Source organism: Haliotis asinina, chromosome 3 (genome assembly GCF_037392515.1).
Source record: "Haliotis asinina isolate JCU_RB_2024 chromosome 3, JCU_Hal_asi_v2, whole genome shotgun sequence".
Classification (NCBI taxonomy): domain Eukaryota; kingdom Metazoa; phylum Mollusca; class Gastropoda; order Lepetellida; family Haliotidae; genus Haliotis; species Haliotis asinina.
Window position 1 is genome coordinate 70501178 of NC_090282.1, and position 22588 is coordinate 70523765.

The window sequence follows — 22588 nt, forward strand, 5'->3', positions numbered from 1 at the left end:
GTAGTCTTATATAGCCATCCAATCACAGCCTCATCTTCGCCGTCTTGTATCGATGTGTTCAGACACTGTATCGGATTACACGAGTCGTGACAGGCCATTAATCAGGTGAACATGTAAAATATAAGACTTGTGTCTATATTTATGGGCGACACTGTCGTCATTGAACAGTGACGAGGGCTGGGTTTTGCTTCTGTCAAACGGCTTCGAATCGCCTTCAGACTTATTTTATGATATGTGCTACACTGTGCTGAGAACCAGTGATCCTAGACTACATGGGAGTAATAAACTTATGTCAGCTGTGAGGCGAGGACGGAGGAACATAGATAGTAATGAGATCGTTTGGTTTGGCGAATGAGGTCTGGTTTGCTTTCCCACGGACCTAATGGTGTTGTAACTGGATTACTCATTCCGATATCCCCGTCTTCAGAGGGGTGTTAGTCCAGAGTTGACATCGGAGTCAATCAAGGATCATGGAAACTCAGCTAGTTATGTTGTGTTCCCCTGGCATCTGTTTTCTCACACCATAGCAACAGTAGGCTACAAACAGGGGTCACGACTGTAACACTTGGCTCACATAGGCTATTATCTGTCCTACCTGAGTGACATGTGCCATAATCTTCCCAATCTGATTCACTTGTGCCACAATCTCTCCTATCTGACTCACATGGGCCACTATCTGGTCTACCTAACTCACATAGGGCGTACATTTCCTATCAGGGCCTAGATTTTCGAAGCTCTCTTAGCGCTAAGATAGTCGTAAGTGCCATACACTAACTTATTCATATGTGTCACAATCTGCCTTACCTGACTCACATGTGCCACAATCTCATTCAGTCCCATGTGACCCAGACATAGCCCTCTGTACAGATTTACAATTCGGCGTATACAGAACCAGAGTTTCTAATAGATTGCTCCTAATCCTACACCTCTCCTCCTCGCGTTAAACACACCTCGCCACTGCACAACCGAATCCCAGTGTGTAAACGAATCAACGGATTCCTAACACTGTGACAGTAAGGATCAAAGTGTCCCATACTGCATTGTCTCTAACAGACAACACTGTTCCTTGAATGCTCAATTAGGTATTCAGGAGATTCTCCTGTCAAAGACAAAGTAGCTCCATTCTTCCCAAATCGACGCGACACAACCACACAATAGAAGCAACCACTCGAAGCAATGTATATACTGACTAGCAATGTTTATGCATATTACCGACATCGATCTGATGTAAAGGGCCCCCGGGGAATCGGACACACACCATTCGCTGTCTCAAGCAGACATTCATGATTTGTCTGCCAGTCTTACAACTCGAAATTCCCCGATAACGCCGGGCCATAACTGATCAATATCTTAATGTAAGTCTCTTACAACACAGGATGTAAGCCGGATTCAAGACGGTCTAGCTGCTGACCTGCATTAACTGGGAAATAACAGTTCAGAGTTACGCCCCTTACCTATGCCAGCCTTTGACTTCAGGTTCGACTCCAGATGGTGTTGAGGGGTAGGCTAGTGGTTAAAGCATTTTCTCGTCACCAAGACCCGGGTTCGATTCCCCATATGGGCGCTATGTGTGAAATCCATTTCTGATGTCCTCGCTTGAATACTGCTATGAGCGGTGTAACCAAATGGCTACCCAACCGCCCCTATTCTGACACTGTGATATAGCTGGAATATTGTTCCTGTTGGTACAAGAAACCTCCCTGGCGTTGTTCTAACCCCTTGTAATATCTGATGTATCGTTGAAAACGACACCATGGGAATACACAACGCTATTTACCAGGCGAAATGTACGTGACGTAGCTATCAACACGGCGGCTGGTACGTGACATCGCTATCGCAAGAGAGCTTGTCCCTTCACAAGACATTTCTTTTTGCCCGGGTTACGTAATTGACGTTGCGCTGAGGAGTCGAAATCAGAAGCTATATCCTTGAGTGGTTGACGTCGCAGCCGTTCAAATAGTTCTCGGTGCACGCTATCGGCTTTGTAACACTTCATGTGTTGTTCCAATGAAGAGTCCGCCTAATAATTAAGGCGGCAAATCACGAGAAATCTTTGCTAACAATAGAGCCGATTGTACGACTCCGACCAAATGAGCAGGTGTTTGTGCATCAGTAAAAACAGTAATGACGACAGGTGTTCGCTAAAAGGTGAGGGTATCGTGTCCCACCAGTTGCACCCGACAGAAACACAAGCAAGGGCGAGGTAACTGTTCACCTCAAAACAACAGGAGCACATATGGTGTAAGTAAGATTAACGCTTAGTTTCTGAATATATATAAGTTTCATCGTAACAAATAAACCCATTCAAATTGTTAAGGAACCTCAGGGAGACCAGATGGCAAGAGTTGCATTACTTAGGGCTTTAGCTTTGCTGGGAGGGCTAGGCTATGGGGAAAATAATGTGTGTCAGGGATTTTGAGACAGGCCAGATGTACGTCAGACTAGGGAATTACATCGGATATCGGAGTGAGTGAGTGAGTTTACTTGTACGCTGCTCTTTAGCAATATTCCAGCAATATCACGGCGGGGGACACCAGAAAATGGTACCCATGTTACCATGTGGGGAATCGAACCCGGGTCTTCGGCGTGACGAGCGAACGCTTTAATCACTAGGCTACCTCACTTTGGATGTCGGACAACACACATTGTCTCAATACAAATCCTCAGTCACGCTCCACAATATAAAGTAGTGATCTTGAGATACACCATACTCTTACGAAACTCAGAATCTTCCAATTCTATTTCTTTGTACTGATGATCAAGTGAAGTTACATTCCCAAAAGTACAAATTTTACGTTGTATGTCAATTTTCTTTATGGTAACTACAGCAACCTCGGCGGAATTCCTTGATTTTCGTATCCAATGATGATCTGATAGTATGACCTGGGTGATAGCATGCGATGGTATAGCGGCTCATGCTTTCAACCACTGGTTTGCCAATCACAGACCCGATTGCATACAGGCGTTGCTGCTGCTCATTCGCCCACTCACTTGCTCAAAACAGACTTTGTAGTCAATACTTGTGGATGTTGATGATCATTTGTAGTGTGGCCTGGTTGTTAAAGCGTTTGCTCGTCACGCCGAAGACACTTCTTGGAGCCCATGTCTGTTGTCCCCACTGGTGATATTGCTGGAATACTACTAAAGGCTCCGTTCTCACACAACCTTCGATCTTCTCCGAAATGTAAAAAAGAGCTAATCAGAGTCTAATTTTAAAGTTAGTTTGTATTCTTCTTGAATCCCGTTTCAGTCCGGTCGAGTGCGAAAACCTCAGCTAGCGGGCTCCTTCAGACTGCTTTGATGCAATGGAGCTCACCAATGGTACCGTGTTCCGATCTCTTCTGAATGTGACAAATTGATTTTACGGCCACCAAGGACTTCACACTGAGGCTAGTCCTTGTGTCAATTTGCTACCCGCTGTATTTATTTGTCATTATTTAAGAAGCTATCGATTCAGCTAAAACAGGACCGATGTTAATAATATGGATGGCCATTAATCACGCATCACTAATCACGTGTAGAGCGATTACGGTGTTTGCGCTCACGACACAGTATCCACACAGAGCACGTTGACGCAATACATTCATTACGAAACATATCATCGTTGGCTCTGTAATTTTGCGTTGCGTCTGTCATTCAGGTTATTTAATCTCGGCCTCCCGTGAACAATAATATGGCTGATCTTCACAGAGTATTTGCTATTTCTCTTCTGGGTAATTGTATTATGATGACTTTGGTTCAAGCCGAAGTAGTTATCTTTCACCCGGCCCTCATCACAGCTAACCGTGTTGGGACACCGAAAGGCAATCACTGGGATCCCCCTGGAACCAACGCGAGAGTGATTCTTAAGCATGGACATCACGGCTGATAGAAGAATTCTATTTCCCCCTCGCAACATAGGCGGAATTGTCAATAGTGTGTTCTCAGGGGCGTGCATAGTCAAAGACAAATGTAGCTGCATCCTTGTTGTATTTATAGGTAGATGCGGTAACAGTTGTAGATGGTGGCGCAAGAGCGGATCTAGATGAAGTGGATTGTGTAACTAAAATTGGTTTGGTGGGTCTAGTTAAATGTGGATCAAAATAGCGGTCGAACAGTTTTGTGTGTTACAGATGGTGCTACAACAGATGATGGTATACTCTTTCGCGTTGAAGGTGGATTGAATAGTCGGTATACTATAAAGTGGTGGTGTTTCAGCTGGTGGTACAGTAGCAGATGATACACTCCTTCAGGTTGAAGGTGGATTATTTTGTCGGTCTCGTACAAGGTGGTTCAAAATATGCAGTGTTTCAGCCGGTGGTACAGTAGTGGCTTCACAAGATGGAGCTACAGTAGCAAATGACATGCTCGATCTCGTTGAGGGTTGATTGAATTGTCGGTCTAACAGAAGGTGTGTGAAAATAGCGGTATACTGGATGGTGGTGGATAAGAGAATCTAGTTGAAGTGAATGTTATACTTGCTGTTTTTGAGCGTGATTTGTACAGTAGGTCTGATAGTAGGTGGATCAAATTAGCAGAAATACTACAAAGGTAGTACATGAACGAATCTAGTGGAAGGATTAGGGTCAAGGATTTGATCCTTTTAAAAGTTCATGGTATGTACTCGGGAGTACTACTGTGGTTCCACGCCCACAATATCAGATCCACTTGATGGTGGTTCAGCAGAACTCGGAGACCATAGAATACTGATTCATTCATTCACGGAAATGCCCAAGACCTATATATCAGACGACAAAGTTTGGCACAAAGTTAACGTGTGTTTGCAGAAATAAAAAGAGAATACATTTAAACAGATAAAGCCGCTATTCTCTGTGCCCACAGTTATATCCGTTTCTCACGAAGCATTTTTATTGTCTTGTTGTACAGAGACATTGCTTGTAGGCCAAGACGCAAAAACAAGGAATTGTTTTCCCTGCCATTCAAAAGGTCATTCTTGACATGAAACGGACTTCATGCTGTCGCAGAACTGACAAGCATGTAACAGAGGTCCGAGAAACTGGGACACGAGGACCTCCCGGCTAAGCTTACCATTGTTCCAGGTCCACGATATACCAACTAAAAGGTCACCGAGATTGCAATGTTCATTTAGAAAAGGTTTTGCTGTGCAAGTTCTTTGTTGAAGATGTTTTTCAATCAAGGAAAAAGTTCTTTCTGGAATCAACACTGGTCCTGTGTTCCAAACTTGCGGCACAGACGTTAATTCCATCAAGACTCTTAAGCAATCTGGAAATAGGCTATAATTAGCCACGTTTGTCAATCTGTGTATGCTGAGAAGAAAGCTGGCGAAAGCAATCAATATTTCACGTTATATGATGCCGACATCTGCCCTGTCTGCAACTTGCACGTGCAGACAGATTATACGAGGTCGGCAGACGACAAGAAGATGCACGTGCATGTCTGCCACGAGCTATCACTGAACACTCGACTTCTGTGGAACAAGGATGCAATGTACAAATCAAAAGAATATTTTGTTTTATATTTGAAAGTAATTTCTACATCGTTCAAAAATTTATGACTAATTCATGATTTGAGAAAAAAACAAATGTCATCATCCAAAAGAACCAGTGCACATTGTCATCTCGAAAAATAGTATATTTTTATATTATTAGCCAATGCTCGTCGTTCTGTTTCTTGTTGTTTTTTTTAAGAAACATTATCGTCAACAACAGCTGTGGAGGCCACAAATATGACAAAGGCAACAGAATGATAAGTGTCTATCACACGATCCTGACCTCACCATAAGCGCGTGATTATGAATCACTATCACTTACTGATGATGCCAGGTGTTCATGAAAAGTTTAGCGCATCCTGCCCCACGGATGACACCTATCACAAACACTAACGTCACGGAAAGTCAGTTGTTCATCTGACAAAAACAATGGAACATAAAGTACAAGTTAGTTAAGTTTAAAAAATTCTACCCGTACAAACCAACTTGAGCTGTTATATATGTATCGTTTATCACATTATATCATGTTATGTTTCATTAAGTGCTATTTAATTGCCCCAACTCTAACACCTTAGATGTGATACCGCATGATATAAATTCATCCTTTATCAGAAATCACTGTCTGGACCGAACTATTACGGTTGTTCGGCAAACGCTTTATCCTGATTTCATATTTCCATCCATTAAACCGAGACTAGTAATATGTTAATGCGGTCAGAGATACAGATCGTATCTCTTTACTGCGTCCTGAGATAATGAGAATTGTCTTTTGACTGAAATGGTTCTGAAACTCAGATGCATCATGAATGACTATATGGACCTGGTTACCACTTGTGAGGTCTTCTAAGCGATCATATGAAGACGTCGGGCAACACGATTTGCTTTTAAATGGTATCTGTGTAAATACCGAACACAAAGGCTTCAATGGAACCGTTCTCCCTGACTGCCACATCACAAGGCTAGCAATGTGTAGTGTAGGGTGTCTGTAGTCGAATTATCTCACTATAATGAAATCACTGCATGGCCACACGGTTAGGAGAATTAATAGATAGCATGTACTATGTGTTCATTCGCTTCGTATAGAGATGCTAAATCTAATTTGTACCTCAGACGTAGGGGACTGATTATCCCTTGACCCAGCGCTTGACCCGTTGGTTGACCGCAGAATCGTTTTAAACTTTTCATGATCACACAGCGGTCTGACGCTGCTCTCGTGCACAACATTCGTGAGAAAGAGACACTTACATTGTTATCACGACACAGAGATTCGATTGTGGTATGTTTATCGCTCTGTCTCAGGTTTAGGGTGAATATTAATTTATTTGAGCATCCAAAATTGCTCAGTCCATCGCCTTTGTACGTCGCTAGTCATCATTATCGGTCGCATTTGCATCCTTTTTCTGTACAAACCGACGCGGTAATATGTTCAACCTGTATTCTCAGACAGAATGTATTCACTGCCGACACCTTAGCGGAATCTTCACATTAAAGTCCGCAATCGAGCGATATTCAAAGGCTTGCAGATCTATAAAGTATATAAACACGTCACCATGAATTCCATGGGCCTCACACATTGTGACCATGTGGGGAATCGAACTCAGATCTGCGACTCCAGGAACAATTTAATCACCACCCTACATGCCTTCCCTTGAACAGTTGGGACTCAGAGGAGATAGACCCAACGATGCAGAAAAAACTACTCGTGGATGTTAAGCTTAGAATGAGCCCTCGATGTAATCAACTGATTAGATTACATTTAACGTAATTCTTCCTTTCGTTTTATGACCGATCTCCAGAACAAATCATCTCTAGTGGCACACCTAAAACACAGATACGTGTATGTAAATATATGTTCGATGCTTAACTAGTTACCGGGCTCTGCAGCGTACCTGGTAAACGCATGCCGCAGCGCACACGCGGAGACAAATAAATCTCCCACACGCAAGTGTTGGATGGATCTAGTTACGCGTTGTTATTGCCTCTGCACCTTCGAGGTAGATAGTGGATCACACAGAGACAAGCTGCAGGATTTTTTGAGGACTCCATTATCTACGTGCGCTTTGTTTTATGGCGTTCTCGCGTGTGCCAATTTCCTGGAGTCGTTACGTTTGCCTACAGTCAGCGAGACCCCAACCTGCTCGGTTGTCACAAGGCATCTTCCGCGTCTTCTTTCACAGGGAAGTGTTTTAGGGGCACACAGTCTAAGTCCATCAGCAGTTTCACCGGCATAGCAACGGCGTCAAAGTCGCGAAGACGTTGTGATGGATGTGGCACCACTCCACTATGACAACGTTTCTAAACAATATATATTACTGCGTATTGTTTTTCCACCTGTATCTAAAATATTCATTCTTTCCATCACAGTGTAACTCTAGAGACATCAGCTATTCACGCTGAATATGCTATGTATGAATTATGCATCCCATGTTTTATTGGTGCTCAATTTTATGACGTGTGTCGGTATGAAGTAAGCTGTGGCGTGTCCAGATGCCTACAGCAGTGCACATGCTGGCAGTCTGCACCTGGAATGAACAGTATCAGACCCGCTATGCAACACATGAGAATGTCAAGTGTCACCTAGGGACGGCCAGCTAGCAGTTTTTCTCACAGAGAAATCCCCCCAGCGTAGCCTCATGGGGAGAATACCACAACGCATATGCTAATATGACAAATTATCCGCGGTATTTCATGGGTTAAGTGGTCCATTTCCGCTATGCAATATACAAACATTTAAATACCACGAGGTCACATAATGGTTGAAATGACTAGATAAATAGATAAACAGCAATATACAAGTATACATAGATAAATACAACACAGATTAAGGAACATGGACATGTATTCATTACAGATTGTAATTGTAGATTATTCAATTGATATCTAGCCCCATAGATTGTATTTGTAGATTATTCAATAGAGATCTAGCCCAATAGATTGTAATTGTAGATTATTCAATTGATATCTAGCCCAACAGATTGTAATTGTAGATTATTCAATTGAGATCTAGCCCAACAGATTGTAATTGTAGATTATTCAATTGAGATCTTGTTCAATAAATATAAAAAAGACCATGCCAGTAAGAACTAAATACTTAAAGAACAGATACGTAAGTGTGAGGGAGTTTAGTTTTACGCCACTAATATTCCAGAAACATCACGATGGGGGACACCACGAAATGGGTGTCACACATTGCACCCATGCGGGAAATCGAACCAATGTCTTCGGTGTGAGGAGCTAATGCTTAAACCGCTCGACTAACACACACACCGGAAACCCTTAAGATGCTAACACGTGTTATGTTTGGGATTATTAAAGTACTCTCGTTGGGTCGAGTCCCAATTAGGATTCGAACCCACACACTCAGGCACCTCGGCGCCAGCATGCAAATTAATATGGAATTTCCAGATGATGGGCTGGTAATGTCTTTGACATATATGGATCCTTTTATAGATTATAACTACATGAGGGATGGGTCAGTTGTCTACAGTCTAGCAAATCGCCCTTACCGTTGTTTTTTCGAGTCCCGGTTCGTCGTGATTATGTGTCTACGTCAATAAGCACTAGCACACGTGCTCTTCAGAGAAGTGTTAAACAACGTCAAAGACTTCCATCACTTCGGGTTTCCCTCCCATATTAAACAGAGACGCCTTGATATAATTGGAATACGGTTCAAAGAAACATTACACACGACTCACTCATTCCGTTATTATAACCACACGTCCACTATCTAAACGAAAACGAGCAACGTTTCGTCAAATAGTGAGCCCTTTTACCAGAAGAAAAATAGATTATAGTATTTGCCTGAAAAAAAGGTTTGATTACGGCCGATTGCCCTCCATCATTGCTTGGTCAAAATGAACCTCAGCTACTTTATGATCATAACTCTGTAATCGAGTTTCTCGGGGTTAAATGAAAGAGATCACTCACAGATCTTTTGGCCTGCAACGTCAGTGTATAATGTCACTTGACTGGATCGATCGTAAAACCCTGATTGACAAGAATACTAACATCTATTGAGAAGAGGGGCCGACAGGAAATAACTATTGATTTACAATCTGTTGGTTGTGATCTCATCATGGTGGTCGTGGAGAGTTGGTGCTGACTCTTCACCTCTCCATCACAGAACACTTCAAACATCATTACATCTCTCTACTGTTTCCTCAACTGTACCGCCAGGGCTAATAAACGTTACAAGGAGATTTGTTGTCTTGTATAAACCGGCTTTGGTTTTTCAAATCTTCCGGTGTCAGGCCAGAGACTAGATATAATGTCACCAAACTTGTATAGTAATTCAATGGTGTTTGGGTTCTGTTTGTCAGCGTTGCAGCACCGCTTCCTCTGTGTCGAGATCTGTGTCAGATGAATCATGTTTTTTTCTCTTTAGAAAATGTTTTTGTCAATATTTTCGAAACACATCCTTAATCCCATATTCCAGGGCGTTTTTTACACTTTCGCGAATTTCTTTAAGTCTTATTCAATGAGGACATGTTCAGCTAGCTAATTTAGGGTGATGCATTCTCCAACGAAGACGAGCTAAAAGCGCATTATAAGATCAATCCTACGGGATTCTAGCTTTCTTTCAGTCATATTACATGGCTGCATCGTTTCAAACTTAATCGAAAGCACGGTTTCTTTTTATTACCCACGATGAATTTTTGTACAGCTCTTAGCTTCCTGGTTTTTGATATTTGATTCGAGTTCTTCGTTTCTTGCGCCTTTATCTCAGTGATTTCTAGATCTGTTCTTCGTCTGATGTGATGGCTGTGACCTCGGGCTGTTCCATGATCGCTCTCCCGCCCCAGGGATATGTGCGAAAATATGCAGAATAAAGAATAATTGATCTCAGAGAAGGCTATCCGATCTCTAAATGTCAATCAAACACAGCTGTGGCACAATATTGTTGTGGAACGCACACCTGGACTTTTCGGAAGCATGTGGAGAATTTTGTGTGAGTCGAAAACCTTCAATGCGGCATCACAGGGTAACTGCGTAATAAGGAGCTCTGTTGATGTTGTGACGTTACGTCAACGTCAGTGACTGGCATCTGCAGTTATAGCTCGTGCACGGCACATTAATTTGATCATGAATTCTATACAAACAGTACTGAACAAAAGGTGAGGGTGTATCAATATTTAGAGGTAAACTTTCAGCGAGGAGGACTGATCACAATTTTATGAAATATCCAGTAATGTATTCATGATACCTTTCAGTGTTTTCTTAGTATAGTTTGGAAAGCCATTTCGTTTGATATTGAAACTTAATCTGAGTGCTCTTTAATCAATCAGCCGACCTGTTCCGATAACCATATTTCGAGTGTGTTTGATTAACTCTTTTGTGCCAATATGATTGAGTTTTTCACTCTCCGTTGGTATTTTTACTCTCGATATTCATTACAGTTTCTGTTTGACTCGGTGGTTCAACAACCCAGAATGAACTAATGAAAAGTTGTTAACCGATACCTTAGTATTCCGTGACTTCCCAAGCCGGTACCTGAATCATATGAAAACCGCTCTAAACCAACATGGAATCATGTCACCGGCTGCGTCCATCTGAGAGATTAAACTTGTCTGTTCCACCCACTATGGGAAGGAGGTAGCCTCCGAGCATCATCACCGCCAAGATACCCCGTCTCTGGGGTCAGATGTTGGGTTTTCCCATAACTAGCTTTTAATGAAATTATTCTATGGAATATTCCCAGATAAACGCTTTAACAATTTGCCTGTTCTACTCTTTGTTTATGTACTATATTCTGGCGGGGCGATGGGGTTGTCTGGTGGTTAAAGCGTTCACTCGTCACGCCGAAGACCCGGGTTCCATTTCCGACAGGAACAATGTGTTAATCCCATTTCTGGTGTATCGCGTTGTGATATTGCTGGAATATTGCTAAAGGCGGCGTAAAATTAAACTCACCCACGATACAGAGATTTCACAGAGCTGTGATAGAGGCAAACTATCCAAGGTTAATTTCACATGGTGCATGAATATTCCTCACATTTGTTCAGATATAATAGAATATGCTGCAATGTTGCAAAAAGCGGCATAATCTTTAACTCACTCGAATGAAATATGCAGCTAACTAGACAAAATGACTGAACGAAAGCAACAAAGTATTCATTTCATAGTGATATATTTAAAACGGGAACCATCGTTGTGGTTTTTACCGTAAGATTAGAGGATTTTAGTGTATGTTCATCCTACAGGCGTTCAAGTAAGGTTTGCATTGTTTGTCACATTCAATTTGTGTACTTCCGATTGTTCTGTAGTTTATTCACGCATGTAACCCACATGCACTGGCGAATATTACCACGATGTTCCATTTATAAGGTTTAATCAAATGTTAAAAATCTTTTTATAGATATTAAATATTATAAATATTTGACACATCTCTGACGTCATTACTTTGATGATGGCCTGATCTCCGATACGTTCGTGTTAATAATTCACAGCCTCGATCTCTTAGAACCAAGATTCTTGAAGATGTTATGTAAGATTAGCAAATGTACGTAAGGGCACATTATTTACACTTTCATTAGCTAGTGTGTTGTTAGTTAATTTGTCGTAAAATGGTAAAAAGTCGTATGTTTACTGAACCGATAGCTAAATTAGTTCCAGGTTGAAAATGATGCAAAAACAGGTGCAACGTGATCTTGATCCCACCTTAGGAGAACTAAAACGCCCTGGATTGTACATGGAGATACGCCCATTTTTTAGAGTCCTATAACACGCCCAGTTTCATTTTGTCAAATTATACTGATTTCGAGATTGCATTTGGGAGGTCCAATTCCATCGTGGTCGGTTATCGTTGACAGAATGTCGTTGTAAAACATAACAATCAAATTACTGAGCGGTATAAATGTCTCTACAAGTTCTCTTGGACAAGCGTCTATTGTAGTTCTGGAGGAGCGCATCATACAACGAGGTGCTTCTCCACAGACAAGCATTGTACTAAAATTCTCCGTGATTTATCAGCATGTTTCGTGTTTCGTATTCATAAAAGACACTCCAATATGTCCAACGGGTGCCCGTTACCTTCGTGCGCAAGTACGGCTTATTTATCGTACGTTTTTATGGCAGAAAGCATGTATTGTTGCTTCTAGTATTGGTTGTTATTGACGTTTATTTTACCATTGAACAATTGTATAGTGTTTGTTGTAACATCTGCCATGACTCATAGTTTGTGATTTCAGTAGGAACATGGGACTCGGTCGATATTGCAGTTGTCACTAGACAGTAATAGGAATTGGAAATGGAATTCACTTTGAAACACGGAAATGGAAGTATGCTATTCCAGATATATTTATGCTGTGGTAAATGTGAAAGGAGGAAATCTTGGTTTTTCAAATGTCAAGGGAAAAGCTATTGTATCTCAAACCATAGCTTCTAGAAGATATGAAAATAGCACCTACAATTTTCAAATTAATGTAAAGGGCTGTTTCAAAAGTTCGATATCAGATAAAAAGCCGAGTGCGGTATGTTTTAAGGCTATGCTTATGGCAACGCAGGTTTTCCATGTGACAAAACCAACCTACTGTTTTTTTCTTAAAAGAATCCCTTCCTATTTCACAAATCTACTTGTAGCACAGTTTTCTTTATACGCGCTTTCAACTTTTTAATAATCATTTGTCTTTTCTTGTCTAAATATTCCAGAATACTGGTCATGTTTTTCAGATATGTTGAATAGTACTAAAATACGTTTGTCATTCTTAATGATAGTGTGAAGGTATCACAAGAATTCATCATTTTCAGAATGAAGGAATTTATTTAACATTGAGCATTTGAACTGGTCCCTACGTGTTCAGAAAAGACGAATCACAAATTGACAGAGTTGATGTTATTAGCCATGTTGTTACCATCCGGCTAACCATCAAGGTCTAATTTGTAATGCGTCTTGTCGTCAATCGGGAATATATGTCTGTCGTTGTAGGTCGTGGAACGAACCACTAACCACCTATTATAAAATATGTATTACGTCAATACCACAGACAAACCAGTCACGACTCCAGTGGGTAGAGTGAGTGAGAGAGTTTAGCATGACCGCGGGAGCAAGTTTTCTCCCTTGGAGTTAGTGAGTGAGTTTAGTTTTACGCCACATTCAGCAGTATTCCAGCTATATGGCGACAGTCTGTAAATAATCGAGTCTGGACAAGAAAATCAGGAAAATCCAAACCAACAGCATGGGCATCAATCTGCTCGATTGGGAACCAATACGATGACATGTGCCAACCACGTCAGCGAGCCTGGCAAGCATGGGTTACTGAAGATCAATTCACTGGGCGTAAAAGGTATTATAGTTATTGCAATAGATTCACCGTGATTTACTTGAACAAGTCGCTGAAATACCCATGAACCATCGGCAACAAGTTCCGATAACAGCATGAGTGTTTTGGTCAACGGGTGGCAGCATAACGGTGAAAGCGCGAGCTCGTCACACCCGAGACATCGATTCCCCAAGTGGGTGCAGTCATACTAGATAATCTTCAGAGTATATGTTACGATAAATCTTCACCATATTTGTGGAGATTTATCGGAACATTTACCTTGGAGATTATCGAGGATGGGATGCAGATGTGTGAAACACGTTATTGGTGTCCCTTTGCCATCCTGCCTATTGCTGGAATATTGCTAAACTATTCATATTCACTGTTGGTCAACACACATTTATAGATGGACGTCCAGGATTGTATATACCATTATATCAACTTTCTAAACCTTATGTGTGTTTCGTGCAAGTATGTTATCCTTGGGATGAAGTCTTTTTCCCAGTGTCAACGTTTGACTGACTCCATAGTGTAAAACTTTTCCTGTGTAAACTTGGACAACGTTCCAGCAAGTTGTCATTCATTGATTCAGGTCAAATATTTACCAGCCTGATTACCATAGTTACACAAAAACTGGAAATATGCGTCGACCTCTCACCTCCCACGGGTCACCAAGGACACGTCCTTTAATGCTCCGCCTGTGCCATGCAGAGTTGCGTCCCTTGGGAAACATATGGAACCTACAATACTGGGTTTGAATCCCACTGATTGTGTTTGAACCAACATAGAATGATGCTACTGGCTGCATACTCTTACCGAGAGATTAAACACCTGTCTATTCCAACGACCATAGAAAAGAGGTAACCTCTTCACCTCCTAATGCCCCATCTGTAGGTTTCACCCATAACTATCCCCGTTTCACCCATTTTAACTATTTTAATGAACTTATTCCAAAAAATGTTCCCTGATAAAATGTTTCAACGTTGCCTCATTGTTAAACTCCTTAGCAGCACCAGACTTAAGGGTTTTAACCAAGTCAGTACTACTTGCGTTGGATTGTGATTTCACAGTTCAAAGCTGCGCTCAAACCCAACTGTTTAGGTTTAAATACATGCTGATTTGCCAGTCTAGCGTGTCTTGTATGTTGTACACAATCTGTGATAACTGCTGACAGTGGAGGTGCTTGTTATCACTGCTTTTGCCAGCTCTTACAAAGAAACATAAATGCAACACAGTTCTACTATTTCCCGTAACGACCGCCGCCGTATTGCTGGAATATTGCTGAGTGCGGCGTAAAACTAAATGCACTCACTATCTCCTGTAACGGGCGGGGAAGCCGAGTGGTTAATGCGTCCCCTCGTCACGACAAGGACCAGGTTTCGGGTACAAGTATGTGAAGTTCATTTCTATTGTCACCCACTGTGATATTGCTTAAAAAGAGTATTGTCTAACACTGTTCAAAATCCGCTTCACCCACTTACCATTGTGAATCAGAAATAACGGTTCTTAAAACATAACCTGCTCCCGAAGCCATGACGGTGGTCGTGGCGGGACGTCACTGACGGCGTTCCCAGTAATGACACAAACATGCACTCCTCCCAACTTTACTCTGTCACAACATCATGGAGCTTCCATGGATTTCTACGTGAGAGATAGCGCGGGATCAATATCCTCGACAGACCCACTTCACTGCCTCCCCAAGCTGGCCCCAACATAACAACTGATTTGTTTGTGTGGCACTCGCGGCTATCAGAGACCACCTGCTGCCGCCAGGGTGTAACCATCACACATCGGAGGTGTTTTTGCGTTAATGCTTGTACTGATTCAGACTTCGACTCTTTTCTTCTGTATCGTGTTTCTATTGTGGTACAACAACCCAGAATATACGTGTAACAATGGGATAAAGTTACTTGTCTTTCGGGTGGTGGGGTAGCCTAGTGGTTAAAGCGCCCGCTCGTCACCCTGAAGACCACGTTTCGAGTGCGAAACCTATTTCTGTATCCCCCGCCGTAACATTGCTAGAATATTGCGGAAAGTGGCGTAAAACAAGACTTCACTCAGTCGTTCTTGTCGTGAAGATATGTATTCCCAGGGGGAAATCTTGCTCCCGCGGTCATACATACACCGAGCAAGCAAGGTATCTGAGTAGTCTGTCTCACAGCCCTTGAGCTGCATTATTTTCCTTTATTTGATCCTCCCTGCAATGCTTAAGTCCTCTGTGAAGCAAGTCTAGATTTCCTCAGGTTCCGAATCTCCCATCAATTTAAAAATACATTGTTTCTTTCTCTAAAAAATATGGATGTTCAGAGACAAAGCGCTAGTCTCAACATCTGATGCGATATTGTCCCTTGTTTAATCTGAAAACATGCACTGTTTGTAATCAACACTTCAATGTCTTTATGACCAAATGTTGAGAACGATTAACGATATATCACTCAGCATTGATGTTAATTACATATGGATGAAGCAGCCACGTATAGCCATTTGTTTTCAGTGGGCTTGGTTGGTAATATTAAAGTTACGCTTTCGTCTACTTCACCTCAGCGTGGTGTTACTGAACCGCCATGGCAGGATTCCTTGTTTGGCATCAGTAGGGGGCATGGTGGGCGAGTTGTCTTGGGCGTCGTTCTAGTAAGTACAAGGTTCCTGGATCAATCGTGCAGTCAGCCAGTCACCTTGTTGAGGGTTTAGTAACGTTCACATATCACTGGACAAACTGCTGTGACTATGTGTCCCAGTTCACCCAGCTGCAAATGGGTACCTTCTGAGAATGAGGCTCCCCAGGGAGTTGAGTTGGTTAAAAGAATGCAAGAAAAATAACATCCGTTAGTGGAGGGAACACTCAAGTGCCTTGAGTATGTACTAGTAGCGTACTTATGTGTGTCATGTAAACATGTTATCATCAGTAGGTCATTGGCTTAAGTTACTCAAGGTGCACATGGAGTTATCGTCCTGTGCAATGAGCAATCTGATGACATTTTAGTTTCAACGATATCAGTAAAGACCCTATGGTGCCGCCTGATTGTCTGGACAAGACTTTACTGTTTACAGATCACCGCCGTTTGGCAGGATGTGCAGAGACAGGCAATATACAAACACCTTCTTTTTAACTTTTTTGCGCTAGTTGCTACTGGTTGGTCAGGACAGGACATGCGCACCTAATTCACGAATTGCTTAGTCTTATCGATCCGTTATAAAACGAACTCCTTTATTCGTCGTTTTGCCCAATGGAATATGTTTCGGCATATAACCGAGGTTGAATACCGTCTGCTGTTGTATTTACGTATCGGAGTTGCCACGATCGCGTCCTTCATTAGAAATACTCAGGAGGGTAAACAAAGAATAGGCAGTGTTTATTTCAGGAATATTTGGGATCGTCCGTTTCTTGTTTCCTTTCGTGTAACAAATACCATGAACATTCTAGCCGTGAAGATCCGGTTTAGATCTTCTGTCTTCAGCAGATCGTGTTTGTCGTAAGAGGCGACAATAACGGGATCGGAAGGTCAGGCTCGCTGACATTGTTGACACGTCACCACAGTTGCATAGGTCGATGCTCCTTTAATCACTGGATTGTTTCGTCCAGACAGGAGTATTTGCCATGTAGCTGGAATACTGCTGAGTGCCGCGTTAAAGAACTATCAAACAAACTGAAACCAATTTCTAACGTACTGCGTACCCACAGGGTGTGGGTGTTGTTGATAGTGGCAGGTTGGTGGTGGGAAAGTCTCGGCTTTTGAACTGTTGCATATTCCGACCTCAATTTTTATTTACATCGTATCCCAAGAAACAAGGAAACATTAACTTTCATTTTGTCATTAATGTCAGCGGACAATGAATGATGAAATATGCATGTTGTACCCGAAACATCCAGCTCAGTAGTAATGTCTTGTTACAGGAGAAGGAAGTCTGTCTGTGGACCCCAACAGACCGCTGTACATTCGGGAGCATTCCAGGCTGAAGCTTTACTGTACATACAGAGGGGATAATGGTCACATCAAGTGGACAAAGAATGATGTCCCCGTGCAAGAACCCTACTTTGCCACGCACACTTTCAGGACGGCCGCGTACTCGGACGGCAAGATTCAGATGGTCACTAATTTGACCATTACGAGGAAGAACATGCTTCTTAGAGACTCGGGCGTCTACGCATGCGTGTCGGGCTCGGAGAGAAAAGACGTCAGCGTGAAGGTCTTGAGGGGTGAGTGCAAATATTGAACTCGTTCTAGATATTCATCTATTGATGTCCACCTGCAGGATTGACGTTTAGCTTTTCTGGCGCCAGTCGTCTTGTAATTAAAGCTCTTACACTATAACACATCTGATGTCACTTACGGACTGGGGAGCGGTGGGGTAGCCTAGTGGTTAAAGCGTTCGCTCGTCACGCCGAAGACCCGGGTTCGAGCTCCAACATCAGAACAATGTGTGAAGCCTTTTGCGGTGTCCCTCGTCACGTTGTTGCTGGAATATTACTAAAAGCGACGTAAAACTACATTCCCTCACACAGACTGGATAGGAACAATTATTTGACCTGGCGTGTTTATACCTTTTGGGATGTTTTGAAAATAGTCAGCGATATTTGAACTGTCTGGGCTTGTTTATGTTGTCTGTAATGATTTACCTAATTCTCAATTTGTTTTGAAAGTATTCTTCGGAAAACAATAATATATTATTTATCATACAATGCACACTGAAGGATAACTGTTCCTGTGCTGGAACCTGTATACAATTTGTAAGATATGTATTTACAAAACTATGCCGTATCGTTACATTGCTGTGGTATTCTAAGTTACCAGAATACACTCCGTACATAAGCCGAATCCTGCTAATGTGAAGCAGCCATTTCAAGACATAGACTGATTATTACGTAACTCAGCTTAAACTTATGTAACCTCAACTATCTTAATCAACTATCTTAATCAACTGTTTTTCCTGGTTTCGTAGCTTCCTCCAGAGGTTGCAGTGTGCTCGCTATATGACGGTTGCATGTTATTTATTTGCATCTTGAAATGTTCATATGTTTTACATAACTGCCATATTACATTAATCAAAGAATGTAATGAATCTTTACGATTGAGTGTTTGCCTTGAGGGAGGGGATATATAGCAAACATGGAACACCATAATATCAAACATGCGTGGATGGAGTGAAACGTGTTGAATAATACAGAACAATTTAAATAGATTTAAATAAATTCCAAGCATCCAAAGAGACATGAATCAGGCGACTGTGTATCTATATGAATTAAAATATGGTAGTTACATCCGAAGTATTAAGATTAAGTCTCAGGATATCAATAGCTCTTAAGAATATACAATGAGTACATATTACTACTTGACTTAAGACAATTGCAGGGCGAGGATACATTTGTAGGTATATAGCACAGTGGGACTTACGACACTGGCAGCGCTTTGAATATAAGATAAATATGTTTTATAATAGAGTTATGTATCTCGTAGCTCAATGGCAAATTCGTGCATATGTGTAGTGTGTGACTTACGACACCGGTATTTCTAAAAATACATGAGGAGTATAAATTACATTAAAAAACTTCGTTTCTGGACTGAATATTAGATATGGATTATCTCTTGTACACATCATCATCAATTGTTTACTACGTATGAAGGTCACAGGCCATATGCATATCGATATGTATACACACTCTGAACAGGCATGAACATAAGAACAGTTTTCTGAATATTGCAATGCCTGTTTTCAAGTTTTCCAATAAATAAAACAAGGTTGGTGATGACTTCAGTTTTGTATTGTTTGAGGATATGCTGAAAGATATCATAGCAACTTGAAAATTGCTAGACAAAAATCTACTTCATAAGACGCGACATTTCATCAAAACTTCGTAATCATTTTCTACATCAGCTTTACATACAGGAGAAGTTCTTACAGACATGTTAATGTTTTGCCACCTTACACAATCCGGGTCCGGTTCCCGCCCTCACATTGCTAGGATAATGCAACAGCGGCGTAAAACACACTCAATATCTGTTCAGGTGTTCATTCTTAAATTCGATATTCTTCACTTCCTCTTCAGTTCAAACAGGAAGTCACGTGATCAGGGACCCTGGAGGGAGTATCACGCTACTCTGTGACCCGGCAAGTCATGACGTCGACGTGCTGTGGACCAAGAATATGACGTCACTGACTCAGCTGCCAGATCTGTCAGGAAGAATCATCCTGGAAGCAAGGAACACAACGTTAAGAATACTCAATGCCTGTAAGTACATGCACATCCACATTCCCTTACACGAGCTCTAGAAACGCGTTGCTAAATACGGGATAGAAGGACCACTTCTTTTGGGATTCGAACCCTCGACTAGTCTGTATTATGTTTCCAGGTAAACATCCATCAAGATGACTTACATTTCCTTGAAACGAGAACCTATATCTAAAGCCGTGTGAAAATAATTTTATGTGAAATCGAATAGAGAATGCCCCATTCAGCAGAGTTGCGGCACTTGAAAGTGTCAGGATCTTGTGATCATGGATGTTGTGACGTAATCGAAATCCTGTTCAAAGCGGCATGAAACATTACTCACTCAATCTGATTCCCTTTACGTTCAGTACGAAATTGTTAAATTGTTATCAGATTTCATTGATGTAACTGCCAAGTGCTAACACAGTATCTCGTGTATAAATGTTCTGACATCAACAGGCGTGTTCATGATTCTATCTGTATGTTTCCTATCCAGCTCTGGCTGACAGTGGACAATATGAGTGTAACGTGAAACCTCGAGATGGCGTCGTACAAGGAAATCTCAGCTCAAGAGTTGTTTTAAGTGGTAAGTGTCTTCAATGAACATTTAGATTATGCTTCCACCTTTGAATGAATTTCTAGCACGTCAAACGTTTCCGACAGTTTTTGCTGGTTCTTTGTGAGTTATAAATCACATGCTTGTGAATTCAAGAGAACCGGCTCACTGCATATTCTTCAGTGCTTTGTGGTAATCCCATTGTACACGGTAATAACTATGTCCAGTGTCCAATACACATTCCATCATCTCAACATTAGCAACATTTTTATGGATGTGAGCGGTGGACTAGTGATGGTCCCTCACAAGGGTATGGCGTATAATAGCATGGGACCGATGACGGAGACCAACATTATCTTATCATGATTCTTCTGCTTCACTGCGCAAAGACGCCCTGAATTTGTCGAACCCAAGATATAGCTGAGGGGCTCAAAGGGGTAAATACCTTGGTCCTACATAGCCAGTAGCCTTTGAACGTCAAAGAAGTAAATACCTAGGTCCTACATGGCCAATAGCCTTTGAACGCCAAAGGGATAAATACCTAGGTCCTACATGGCCAATAGCCTTTGAACGCCAAAGGGATAAATACCTAGGTCCTACGATACTTTTGACTTTCATTCAAGGTAGGGTCGTAGGAAACACGTTATTAAATATATTTACTTTACAAATCAGCGTTAATCCCACCTTGTCCGATGAGCAACTGCAACACTCAGATGATGCGAACTGTATTGAGCTGAAGAATGTTCAACGAAACCTGCAAATCAACTTCCATTTCAAAACAGCCATTAGATTTAATACGCAGCCAGACCATTCCCAAAGTGCCATTTAATCGAAAACGGTCATAAAAATTAAATATTAACGGGTGTTCATTTCATATGTTTCCGAGTTACCATAGTTCTCTTGTATGGATTTAAGCATTACTTCTGACATTAATCCTGGATTAGCCCAATAATTAATGCATTCAACCTCCTTCTATTGGTGCGTCATGCAGTAGAAGAACCGGTTTCCCTTTCATAATGTGTGTAATATATGCAACATAAAGGAAATGGTGAATATTTCAATGTTAATTAAATGGATTGCAATGCTTCGCGGGTTTGTGGTTGCAGAACAGTAGGCCTCGCCATATTCGTCTGTGGAGCTCACGTCCAGTGGGGAGCTATTGTCTCAGTACTACTTTGTATAAAACTGTGTATCACAGGTTTTATATAAGCTATAACCGCAGCACGAAATATTCTCATTAACAAAAGCAACAGGCTATATGTTTGGAGTCTCAGAACGTGAAAATATATTAAATTTTACAAACCTTTTTAGTTTCCATCTGGCCCTAACAGTTTCTGTTTAAGCAAAGAAAACAGACTTCTTAAGTGGCATAATATTAGAACTTGGTATTATGAAGAGCAACAAGTTATATGGATATATATTGACAACTTCTTTATTGCAATGTATGGTACCTTTCGGTGTGCATGTTAATATATCTTGCGTAAAAACGCAACTAAAAAGTAAAAAAGAAAAGTCAATAAAGAACTTGTCGTCCATATTGTTCCTCAAAGCATGACCGAGTTTGTGTATGTGTTTGTAAGACTGGACGGTTAACGCCAAGCTAGGTTCCATTAGCAGCCAAGCTTGGACCAGACAGTTCAGTGATTGTGATCATGATCATCGTTCTGTAAATTTGGACATGGTGACCTAAATCAAACTTAGCATAGCCTTGTTGAAACTTTGAACATTTGAAAAAATAGAAAGAGACTCAAAATATGTATCTATGATGATAATGTTCGAGCTGGTCTGTCTTCACACTGCTGTTCTGGTGTCCCTGCTGTTAGATTATCTAACTGCAATTTTCAGTGTCAACACTCCCTTTCATCACTCACCTTCAAGTGCCGGCCAGGAACACTAACTGTATTTCGTAATGCAACTGAACGAACGCAACGACATTTGAAATGTTTGCTTATGGAAATGGAGATTTGGCAATCACCTGAAGCATGTCATATTTTGCCTGTTTTACCGAACTTATACGATCCATGAACAGGGTGTTGCCCCATTCCTCAGTAATTCCTGGAACAGATTCCTGCAGGGTGTGACAGCCTCACTAAATAAGTTCTCACCTCGTCAAAACC

General features: G+C 41.5%; 1 protein-coding gene across 1 annotated transcript in view; it reads left to right on the plus strand.

Annotated features, from left to right (window-relative positions):
* LOC137278390 (protein amalgam-like) overlaps positions 1–22588 on the plus strand; it is a 45996-nt gene that overhangs the window by 14063 nt on the left and 9345 nt on the right. The window contains exons 2-4 of the mRNA XM_067810685.1: positions 17603–17905; positions 19754–19936; positions 20412–20501. Of these exons, the coding sequence (XP_067666786.1) occupies positions 17603–17905; positions 19754–19936; positions 20412–20501 (576 nt within the window). The remainder of the gene's footprint in view (positions 1–17602; positions 17906–19753; positions 19937–20411; positions 20502–22588) is intronic.